At 42.3% G+C, this 12,347-nt stretch overlaps 1 protein-coding gene across 3 annotated transcripts in view; it reads left to right on the top strand.

Moving 5' to 3' along the window:
* Window positions 1-3,419, top strand: part of GDAP2 (ganglioside induced differentiation associated protein 2) — a 69,615-nt gene extending 66,196 nt beyond the window's left edge. For 2 of the 3 annotated variants that reach the window (XM_033943035.1, XM_033943034.1), the window contains exon 14: window positions 1,989-3,419. In XM_033943035.1, coding sequence (XP_033798926.1) covers window positions 1,989-2,033 — 45 coding nt within the window. In that variant the 3' untranslated portion in view covers window positions 2,034-3,419. The remainder of the gene's footprint in view (window positions 1-1,988) is intronic. The other variant, XM_033943036.1, reaches the window with a different exon arrangement.
* The last annotated feature ends 8,928 nt before the right edge of the window (window positions 3,420-12,347 follow it).

The following is a 12,347-nucleotide window of genomic DNA, read 5'->3' as shown; positions in this document are numbered from 1 at the left end:
GCGGGAAAAAAATTCAAATAATAATTAAGGGATGGATGTCATTGATACATGCTAATCAGCAGTGTTGCGAACCTGCCTAGGAAGATATTTGGTGGTTTTCCTTCAGCTTGTTTGGATCTATACTAGCTCTAACTGAAAAATTAACAAAAACCACTGTCCTAATTGTTTAGGAACTCCTCTGGAAGATAGGGTCTAATTTCTAGGAATTTAGTTGAGGGGGGATGCTTTTTGTACAGCGATTAATTCACTATTAAGTTACTATTAAGTTAAGCAATTAATTCACTATTAAGCATGGAGGTGCAAATCATTTGCATGCAAACCCATCAACTCAATTGCTCAGTGAGCAATTGATACAATTCAGAGCCCTAACAGTAGTGACAGGGGAAGCAGCCTCCTGTCACTGCTGTCAGGGCTTCTGGGTTTGTTTTTTTTAATGGAACAGATGTTCTGTCCCATTAAGCATCCCCCCCCCCCCGGCACGAGCACTCCTGAGCTACCCCCCCCCCCCCCCCCGAACCTCAAAGAAAAAGGCAGGAGAGATGTCCACTCCCTCCTGTCCCCGAAGGTGCCACCCCCAAAAACAGCAAGAGGGATGTCCACTACTTCCTGCCTCGAAGGCGCCCACCCGCTCCCCCTCCCAAAAAATGGCAGGAAGCATGCCTACTCCCTCCTGCCACCGGAGGCCCCCCTCCAGGCCCCCATATCTTTGACGTTGAGAGCAGGAGGTACTGAAAACACTTCCAGCTCCACGACAACACTGGGCCTTAGGTCCCTCCACAGTGCATCATGTGATGCACGGGAGGGGCATAAGCCCTGATTGCCTCAGACATCTCAGTCTACTCCCAAAGGAGGAGCCCTAGGTGTCTGAGCCAATCATAGCCTTAGGCCCCTCCCCATGCATTACACGATGCACTGGGGAGGGTGTGGTTGCGGAGGAGCTGGGACAGGAGGTGTTTTCAGTACCTCCTGCTCCCAATATCAAAGGTACAGGGGCCTGGAGGAGGAGGGGGTGAGGGGGCTTCAGTGGCAGGAGGGTTTGTGCATCCCTTCTGCTGTTTTTTCAGGAAGCGGGTGGGCGCCTTTGGGGCAGGAGGGAGTGGACATCCCTCCTGCCTTTTTCTTCGGGGTAGAAGAGGGCGTGGGCATCCCTCCAGCTATTTGTTTTAAATTTGGTTAGGTCGCCACAATTGGGGTGGGGGGGGCGCAAGATTGTCAGGGGTTGTTGGGGAGGGCCAGCGTAAGCGGTGGGGATTTTTTTCTTTTTTTTTTTAAGGGACAGGTCTACAGCAATCGGGTTTTAGGATCAGTAAAACCCGATACTAAATAGCCAAGTAATATAAGTGAATCAATCGCTTGGCTATTTTGCATGTGGTTTTACTAATTTGCATGGCCAGATTGAAAAATGGGCGATCGAGGGGAAAAGCACGCAGTGGGCTGTTTAGTGAATCAGTCGGTTAGCAGCGATCCTTGCTAAACCTATGAAAACAGGTTTAGCAACAATCGCTGACTTTAGTGAATCTAGCCCTAAGCTCTGATTTTCTTTTTTTTTTAATGTAGCTACTTTTCATGCAGTTCTTCTGTCTCTTCACCTATGTTACCTCTTTTTATTTCCTTTGAACCCATTTCTGACAATTTTTTGGAATAACAGATGTGCATGGTTTTATTATAGCTAGCTACAACTTCTTCAGATTTTCTTCTCCAGCCATCAATGATTTCAAAAGAGGACACTAGCATGGGATTCATAGAATAGTTAGACAAGTGTACTGCAGAGTACTTGGATCTGTAATAGTGAAAAGGAATAAAAAGAAGAAAATAAGTTGTCATTCACAAATAAGAAATCAGAAATAAGGGAATCTGACCAAACCGTGAAAGGGAGTATTGTTATATAATAGTAAAGAGTTGTAAGGTTTGTCCTCTCTTCCAGTGATCTCTTTTGTGCTCATACATCCAATCCTAAAAATTAATTTTATTCTTTTTTTTCTTCTCAGGAATATGGACCTTATTATTCATATCCTTTTTCTCCTGATCTTTGATTACATCACGGCTAGCACTTTTCATGTCTCTCTGGACCACGCTACCAACAGTTGATATATGGAGGCATTGAACATGTGTAATAACAAACAAAATATTGTCACGAGATAGTTTGTTGCCATCTCTACTATTTTTGTTTTGCATTGACAAAGGAATGGTTTCAAGAAATCTGAGAACGTAATGCCACTGTGAAGAGCATTTGATTTGGGAGTCAACTAATGGTTTATTTATTTTCTCTTTTTAAACTAAGAGTGGACACCTAATTTTATTCATGATAATCTACAGAATTGATTTCTGCACATCTGAAAACTTTTACACTTCATGGTGATTCTTAATCTGTTTTCAGGGAAAAGTTCAAGGTGTAACCGTTTATTTCAAGCTATTACCATTTATTTCAAACTCTTTTTTGTAATCATAAAGAACAGCAGAACACCGGAAGCAACTATATTTGGTAAACATTAAACAATGGACATTTGAAGGAGGAAACAGTCTGGCTAGTGAGCTTAATCTCTGCCAAAGTAATCTCTTCTAGAGCTATCCAGTTATTTCTGAACCATATAGAGAAATTCCCATTACAGATCTTGCAATTCTACTGGAGTGTTCTATGCCTTTTGTTCTCTGCTTCCTTGCCCATTGCAGAATGTGCAGCTCTTGGAGCCCGACCTACAATACCAGCAATGGACTGACAACCTATTGGAGTACTGTGCTTGAATGATCAGTAGGAGATGCTATATGTCTTCCTCACTGCTTCTTTCCTAAAACTAAGGGCTCCTTTTACAAAGCTGCACTAGTGGTTTTTGCGCTAAATTGCCGTGCACGCTAGACGCTAATGCCAGCATTGAGCTGGCGTTAGTTCTAGCCGCGTAGCGCGGGTTTGGCGCGCACTAAAATTCTGCGTGCGCTAAAAACGCTATTGCAGCTTTGTAAAAGGAGCCCTAAGTATCACATTGTCCAACACCAGCTTACTTGTAGCATAGGAGAGAGAACATCTCCAGGTTATAAACAGAATGTTTACTTGTTTATTATGAGTTTTTGTGTTGAACTTTGCTTAGTCTTCAGAAGTGTCTGGTATCTGACATTTTTTTTGCAAAATTTAGGGCCAAGGCATATTTTTATTCACATCACCACAGTGTTTATAAAGCAAATACCCATGTCTTTTGCTAGCTATGGTACAATTTCCATTTTGATTAAATAAGGAAATGGATTCTGTGACCCTAGAAGCAGCAAATAAAATACATATTGCTCAAACCATGGTTAATAAATTTAATTGTGCAATAAGGAGCCCAGTAAGAATTTTTAACATTAGTTTACAAGTTAGAGCAGTGGTTCCCAACCCTGTCCTAGAGGACCCCCAGGCCAATCGGGTTTTCAGGATAGCCCTAATGAATATGCATGGAGCAGATTTGCATGCCTGTCACTTCCATTATATGCAAATCTCTCTCATGCATATTCATTAGGGCTATCCTGAAAACCCGATTGGCCTGGGGGTCCTCTAGGACAGGGTTGGGAACCACTGAGTTAGAGCAAAAAAAATTGTCTACATATCTTCTTGATTGGTTGAACTATGTTTGGTCCATCATCTGGTGTACTGTCAAGAGCTTAAAATCGGCAAAGGAAAAAAAAATTATTTGTTTACCGTTAACTATAAAAAATGGTCTTACACAATGTTGACTTGACTGGCTTCTTTCAGTAGTATCTCTTGATATTGTATGGTGTATTTTTCCCGAAATACTGCTTTAGTGTTTGCCAAATTGCATATCATTGCTTTATACTTCTGTTGCTATTCTATTTGAACAAAATTACCAAAAGTCTTTTTTATGAAATATTTAATCTGTATAAAGAGGGATTTTTTTTTTCAAATTTTGAATTAAATCCTTTGCAATTTTATAATTTCAAAACATTTCAACTTCACTAAAAATTGCTTCTGATTTGTTACCCGTTTTTTATGCCTGGCGTATTTATCATGTACTTCTGTCATTTTAGGACGTCATATTAGATTACAAATTCCCAAAGTAAGTATATTTAGTATGGATGCATGTTGATATAATGGATTTTTGTTAGCTTCCTGAAAATTAGTTTTTATGTGCTTTTCAAGTATATGTTTTGCCTAATATAGGGGAGGCATTCCTGTGAACAGATTTGGAACTGCACATATACTTGAGAATTTAAAGTATGTGCAAATATTGGGTCAGAAAAAGATTAGCATATCTTGGCATTTTTCCTGGGATAATTATGAAAGTATAAGTAAGGGTATACATTCACTCGGAAAATCCTGCAAAGTTTGCAGAATAAAAAGTACATCTGTATTTCTCAGCAATGCAGATAGTTATAAATATCATTGCCTAAAAGCATTGTTTCATGTCATCCTGAATTCTGTTGTGACATAGTGCATGTTAGGTTATACAGAAAATTTTCTGGAAACAGCACAAAGTATTTTCTGATAAAATTACACAGTGTCAAACTCAGAGAGCAAGGTGAGAGCAGAAGAAAGATAATATGGTTTTATTCCAAAACACTTTCAATTAAAATTGTACGTTTTTTTTCTTTTTGTCAATGAATGCTTTACTTATTTTTCTGCAACTTTGGTGTCAGTACCAGCCATTATCTATTTACATTAGCTAATGGTGTAAAGAAAATGTTTCAGGCCAATAAGCAAGTCACAAGTGATATGTTTTGGCCTATTAAAAGAAAGCAGGTATTATGGATTGTCATATTCATTTAAATATGCTGTTTATATATAGTATAGTTAATTTCTTATGAAATGGATTCTTTTGTTGCCATATTAGTTGCAGAAAATAGGAAAATTGAAGTGGTAATATAAAAGGGCAATCATTACCGTATTTTCACGCATATAACGCGCGCGTTATACACGATTTTTACAAACCGTGCATAACCTTGCACGTTATACGCGTGAGCGCGTTGTACAATTTTTTTTTTTCATTCCGATCTGGCATCCCCCGTGCGAACCGGCATCCTCCCCCCCGCTCGCGTCACCCCCCCCCTCACCTGCGATCCTACATCCCCCCCAGCACTGCAAAACATCTCTTACCCGTTGGGCACCGGCACCAGCACCAATGCACAGGACATGCCAGTGCCCGAAGATCCTCCCTCGTTGCTGGGCTGGGCTGCCCAGCCCCGCCCAGTCCAGCAACAATGAGGGAGGATCTTCGGGCACTGGCACTGGCATGTCCTGTGCATTGGTGCTGGTGCCGGTGCTCAATGGGTAAGAGATGTTTTGCGGTGCTGGGGGGGGATGTAGGATCGCGGGGGAGGGGGGGTGACGTGAGCGGGGGGGAGGATGCCGGTTCGCAGGCCAGAAGAGTAAGCGGGAGTGGGAGGAGGTTATAGCAGCATGCGCGGTATACGCGTGTGCGTGCTATATAAAAATTTTTTTTACAGAAATGCTTTGGACCCGCGCGCTATAAGCGTATGCGTGTTATACACGTATGCACGTTATATGCGTGAAAATACGGTATATACCTAGATTTCGTATTACTGTAAAGTATGAATAAAAATATATTTTGATTAGTCCAGGACAAAATGACTCACTTCTGACAGAAGCTGTTTTTGCAGGGTTTGTGTACATATATTTATCCCAAGACAATCAGTCAGTATATTCTCACATATGGGTGACATCCATGGAGCCCAGTGCAGAGAGTGCAAATTGTACTTACTGTCACTTTAAAGTTTTTGAAGGTCTCAAGACTGCCCGAACCTTACATGCGCTGGTGCCTTCTTGCCCGACATCAGCTTGCAGGACCATCAGTTTCTGTGGAGCTGAAGAGCTGTGTTTAGTCAGTCTATACTCACAAAAATCTTGTTAGTTGTTTTGTTTTGTTTTTGTCTTCCTGACTTATTTTTTCACAGTTTTGTGTTTTATTTCATTTTTCTTTCATTTTCTTGAACTTTTTTTCATTTTTTTCCCAATTTGAATTTTTGGGTTCATTCTGAGCCTCTTTTCAGGCTAGGAGCCTCGGCCTTTATTCAGGTTCCAATTCACTCGATCTCCCTGACCATTGAATCCTTTGATTTAGCGTTGGCAGTCTTTCCCTCCATGTCAAAGCCTTCCAGTGGCTTTAAGAAGTGCACTTAGTTCAACAGGACCATTTCAGTCACTGATCCACATAGCTGGTGCCTTCAGTGTCTTGGACCTGAGCACTAGGTAGACTCATGTCTGTGCTGCTTCCAGCTTCAGAAAAAGTCACTGAAGGCAAGACAGCTCCAGATCAAAAAATTATTTGGAGCTGGAACATCAAGGATGTCTGCTACATCTTATCCCAAGACAACTGCAGCATTGAGGCAACCATCGATATTGACGCCTTGATCAATATCATCATCATTGGTGCCACCATGGGATCTACTAAGAAAACTAAGAAGTATAGGCATGCTTCCCTATTGGCACAGGTGTCTAGATCATTGGCAGTTATAAGCGTCAACATACTGAGGCTCAATCACCTTCCCTTCAAATGGTATTTTGAGGTGTGCCTCATCAAGGTCACCAATGCCTTGACACTCTGTAGCACCATCTGTACCGATGCCATCCACTGGCCTTCGCTTCAGGATCAAATACAGGACATCTTACAGGAGTTGGCTGCCATAATGAACACACAGGCACCTCAAGCCCCAGCTATGACACAACCGGGCCCAGCCCTAGCCCATGCAGTGCTCTAAACGATCCTCGAGGGCAAGGTCTCATACTCCCCACTATCGACGTTTACGCTGTAAGAGAGCAACATCTCGACATCGAAGTTCTTCAGATTCTATACTGGATCAATGTAGAAGATCCAGGAGTATTTCTTGACGTTCCCTCAATTTCACAGTAGATACTTCTTCCTGCCTCGTCCACCTTGACGTTAGGTACCTCACGATATTGAAGATTATAATTCAGACTTATCCACTCATTCTTCTGAATGCTCTGCACTCTCAGCTGCAGAATCATATGGGCTTCTCCACCACTTAACAGGAGATCTCCATCAGAGACCTTCTCATTTACCCGCTATATCAGGCAAATGGGTCAAGCCCTCCCAGTTAAGCTAGAGTCAAAACCAAGAGCTGAACTCTAATGCTCTAGATCACATGTGTCAAAACACAAGGTCCATGGGCCGAATCCGGCTCGCTTGGCCGTTTTATGTGGCCCACAGTAACTGTGCCACAGCATAGGGCCAACATTAGGGAGGAGCAAACAGGGCATCTACCCTGGGCCCTGAGGCTCTGAGGGGTCATTAGTGGATCGGCACAGCCTCCCCCTTCTATCCGTGCCAGTCCAATATCATCCATTTTTGTAACAGGGGGCTGCCGTCCCTGGTATCAATTTTCAACCACTACTTACTGCTCCTCTGTGTGCTTTCCTTTTGCCACGGTTCATCTAGGCAGAACCAGGAAGTTGCATCATTGGGGACTGACCGCAGCAGAACGAAAGCACAGAAAGGGGCCACATGCAGCAGTTGAGAATTGCTGCTGAGGCTGGCAGTCCCCTCCAACAAAAATGGATGTGTCTGCAAGACTGAAGGTGAGAACAACGTCGGACCAGCGCAGATAGAAAGGGGAGGAAATGCTAGGCCAAGAAGCCCCTAGACCAGCTTCTTAAGTAGAATAGGGGAGACTGGGGTGGGAGAGAGGGGAAAGGGAAGAACTTATCAGCTGAGACGTCACACTATTTGAATCCCGCATCAAAGCCCTTTATGGAAGCCACTATAGTTATATATATATCTCCCTATTTCTACCTCTCCGTCACCCCACAATTAAAAATAGGGAGCTATGGCGCAGGGGTTAGAGCTACAGCCTCAGCATCCTGTGGGTTAAAATCCCTCTCTGCTCCTTGTGACCCTGGGCAAGTAATTTAATCCCTTCATTGCCCCAGGTACACTAGATAGAGTTTGAGCCCACCAGGACAGATAGGGAAATATGATAAATTACCTGAATGTAAACAACTTAGGATATAAGTGGTGTATAAATAATAAAATAAATAAACCATAGCAGCTTCCATAAAGGGCTTTGACACGGCGTGACGTACGTCTCAGCTGATAGTCCTTTCGGGGTATTTTAAAAAAATGAAAGAACACCGCCACCACCATCTTTACTAAACAAATGGTAAAGAAAGGTGGCGATGCAATATTAGGTAGGTGCTAGAGTAAAATGAGTTTGGGAATATATTCTGTGCACTAGTACTTTTCTTGGAATATAAGTATTAAAGGTATTGTTTCTATTTTAGGGACTTTGCCTTGACATAGTGTTCTGCGAAACATGTCAGTGTAGAATGTCCCTAACTGAAACCACAGATAAAAGCTAAGTACTAGCTAAAAATGAAATAATTAAAATAAGTTATTGCAATAAATGAAAAAATTAAAATATTTATATACCTAATATAATGATAAATTAAATAGAAGATCCAGTGATGATTTAACATGTAAAGCTCTGTGTAATGAAATAAATTGAACACAGAGTGGTGTGGCTGTGGATCAAGGTTATAGAGTTTGGGCGTTTGTGGGTGAGGATACTCTTATGGTGATATCTTTCACTATGATAAAAATGATAACAATCTCCTAGATATGTGGAGGGGCATAATCAAAAAAAAAGTCTAAGTCCCCTTTTGGCTTAAGCCCCTAAACCAGGGGTGTCAAAGTCCCTCCTCGAGGGCCGGAATCCAGTCGGGTTTTCTGGATTTCCCCAATGAATATGCATTGAAAGCAGTGCATGCAAATAGATCTCATGCAGATTCATTGGGGAAATCCTGAAAACCCGACTGGATTCTGGCCCTCGAGGACCGACTTTGACACCTGTGCCCTAAACACTGAAAACGGCAGCAGGGAAATGTCCATTCTATTAAAAAAAAGTCCAAAATGAGGAGTTTGGTTTTTTTTTTTTAGAATGGCCTACCTCTACGTTCAGCAATTTCATTGCCCAGACCACCACTACGTCTAACCTTAAAACATTCCCAACCAAAAAAATCTCCCAAGCCCCAAACACCCAAAACAAAACCTTTTAGATGAAGGAGGGGCCAGTCCTTCGCCTAAAAGCTGGATTCTGTAACCAGCGTCTGTCATAAACAACACCAGTTACAGAATTCCCCTCCCCCCACAACAATCACGGCAGGAGATATGCCTAATCTCTCCTGCCGCAAACGTGATCCCCCCCCCCCCAAATGGCCACAAACAGGCAGGAGGGATCCCAAGCCCTCCTGCAGACACCCCCACCTGAACCCGTGATCGTGGCAGGAGGGATTCCAAGCTCTCCTGCTGAAACCCCCAAAACCCTGACAATACCGGATGCAGCCCCTGAACCCCACACCCCCTGACAATACTGGCAAGAGGGAGCCCAGGCCCTGCTGCCAAATATGGCCCCCCCCTCAAACAACCCCACCACCACCCTGTACTCCCCACACTAACAACATTGGCCAGACGGATGGGTTGCTGGTCCTGCCGGCAGGCCCACCAACCTTGGAATGGCAAGCCTGCCCCTTCCAGGTGCATTGTGGGATGCACCAGGGAGGGGCCTAGGGCCTGATTGACCCAGGCACCTAAGGCCAAACCATAGGAGGGGTCTTAGGCAACTGGGCCAACTGGAATTGACCCGCCCTCCTCCTGCCCTTTCCCACCTTCCTCCCCTTTCCCCTCCCTTTTTACTGTCCTTTCCCCTTCTGCTCTCTCTCCTCCCCCCTTCCTACCTCCCGCCCCTCCTTCCTCCCATCATTTCCCCTCCTGCCCCTCCTACCTCCTGCCCTTTTCCCTCCCATCTCTCCTACCTCCCGCCATTCCCACATCCCACCCTTTCTCCTCCCCTAAAAAACACCTCTTTTCGTTCTAGGCGTTCAGAGGTAGGTTGAAGGCCTAAGCTGGTTTTAGATACATCTAAAACCAGCTTTGATTATCGGTACTTGGACGATCTGTCTTTTTGATTATCCAAGTACTGATTTAGGCCACGTTTTGTGTTTTTTTTATTATGAGCCCCCTAATGTTTAGCATTATGTCAAAAGGAAAAAATGTGGATATTGAAAAACCAACATAAACCCTTGGGAAAATAAAAAAAATTTAATTATCTAAAATACAAAAATTTACTTTAAAAACTAAAAATAATGAATAATAAATTTAACCTTGGAAGTTAAAAATACAAAAAGGGCGGCAAGAGTTTTTCTAAGAAACATATAGCAATACTAGCTGATGCCCCGGCGTTGCACGGGTATTTAATTATAGCAATAACACTGTAAATGGATTCAAATAAAGATACTTTATAGTGGTGAATGAAATTATTGTTTTACAGCTTAATAAAAAGTACAATATTCAAATTATAATGTGAAATATTTGACAAAATGAATACAATACAACTAACGCAAAACGTGATTATAAACAACATTTTTAGTTTCACCTCCAGGAGCAAGAACATATAAATTGTTGGGTGAACCCACCCTAGAGCAAGCAACATAGAGTTGTGGGCCGAGAGACCCCCAGAACATATCACCCCAGGTAGTGAGGGATCTGCATACCAAGTTTCATTCAAATCGGTCAAGCCGTTTTTGAATTACTGTGAGAATGGCAGCTTTTTACATTTTTTCCATTAACATGAATGGGTGAAATCTGATGTTCTCTTTGTAGCTCAGCCCACGTGTGCAGGTGGGCCGCGAGTCCCCCAGAACATATCACCCCAGGTAGTGAGGGATCTGCATACCAAGTTTCGTTCAAATCGGTCAAGCTGTTTTTGAATTACTATGAGAATGGCAGCTGTTTACTTTTTTTCCATTGACATGAATGGGTGAAATCTGATGTTCTGTTTGTAGCTCCGCCCACGTGTGCAGGTGGGCCGCGAGATCCCCAGAACATATCACCCCAGGTAGTTGGAATTACTGTGAGAATGGCAGCTTTTTACATTTTTTCCATTGACATGAATGGGTGAAATCTGATTTTCTGTTTGTAGCTCCGCCCACGTGTGCAGGTGGGCCGCGAGACCCCCAGAACATATGTGAGGGACCCCCGGAACATATCACCGCAGGTAGTGAGGGATCTGCATACCAAGTTTCGTTCAAATCGGTCAAGCCGTTTTTGAATTACTGTGAGAATGGCAGCTGTTTACATTTTTTCCATTGACATGAATGGGTGAAATCTGATTTTATGTTTGTAGCTCCGCCCACGTGTGCAGGTAGGCCGCGAGACCCCCAGAACATATCATCCCAGGTAGTGAGGGATCTGCATACCAAGTTTCGTTCAAATCGGTCAAGCCGTTTTTGCGTGATCGCGGCACATACACACATACACACACACATACATACACACATACATACCTCCGATTTTATATATATATAGATGGTTCTAGTGGAAATCCAAACACAACCAAAATAAAGAAACACAAATAAAAATTGCATCTGACAGTGGGAGGTTCTTTTATATGTTAAAGTATTTAGAATATTCAAAATATTTATTTAAAATAAACTTCCGAGTACCCAATGATATGACTAAAACAATATAAAACAATAATGTGAAATGACCTCCATGTTTCTGATTGACCAAAGAGTATGTCACGAGAAGGTCTGTCAACTAGAAAATATAGAAACATATAAGGAACTCTAAAAAGGAGGGCCAGAGACATCCAAGGGAGGAAAACTAACACCCCCTCTTTTTTTTTTTTTTTTTTACAAAACCATAACAGTATTAGCTCCAACGCTCATAGGAATTCTATGACGTCTGAGCTGTTATCGCTGCAGTCGTTGCTAAAAACTGTGTTATGGTTTTGTAAAAGGGGTCTAAGTTAAGAAGCAACATAGCAATAACCTTCCCATATCAGGGAGTATTTGCCATTTTTGCCCTCAATGTCATTGCATTATATACAGTAATTTTAATTTTGTTTTCATACATTTTCATTATGTACAGTGAGCATATTCATATAGTAGTATTTTTGTGTTAAAGGATACATTGTGTTAAATATACATGTTTTATTTCAAACATGTATATTTGAGACTGGTGCTGAAATACCAACCCTAGGGAAACGGAGAAAAGCAGTAGTTCAAAGTAAATGATAGATGCTGGCACTGTCATTTAGACATTGGGACACTGGATCATCTGTTGTTCTATTGGCCTTTGATACTCAACTTCTGGAAGTCAATATGGGGACAGATTAACCTCATACTGTAATCAACAATCTCTTTGACGTATGAGGCAATTATATGTGGAACATTGCTGCATATTAAGCCTCCCATGGATCGTTACAAATGCAGGCTTATGACAGGGATAGCTATGCAAATGATAACCCGCAATTGGAAAAATTGTGACCGCCTCAACTTTCCTTTTTGGTGGGCCAGTTTATGTTTAGGTTACAAATATGAAAAGATG

Source organism: Geotrypetes seraphini, chromosome 4, assembly GCF_902459505.1.
Source record: "Geotrypetes seraphini chromosome 4, aGeoSer1.1, whole genome shotgun sequence".
Taxonomy (NCBI): domain Eukaryota; kingdom Metazoa; phylum Chordata; class Amphibia; order Gymnophiona; family Dermophiidae; genus Geotrypetes; species Geotrypetes seraphini.
The sequence above is the reverse complement of the archived record's forward strand: the minus strand, read 5'-3'. Positions and strand labels throughout refer to the sequence as shown.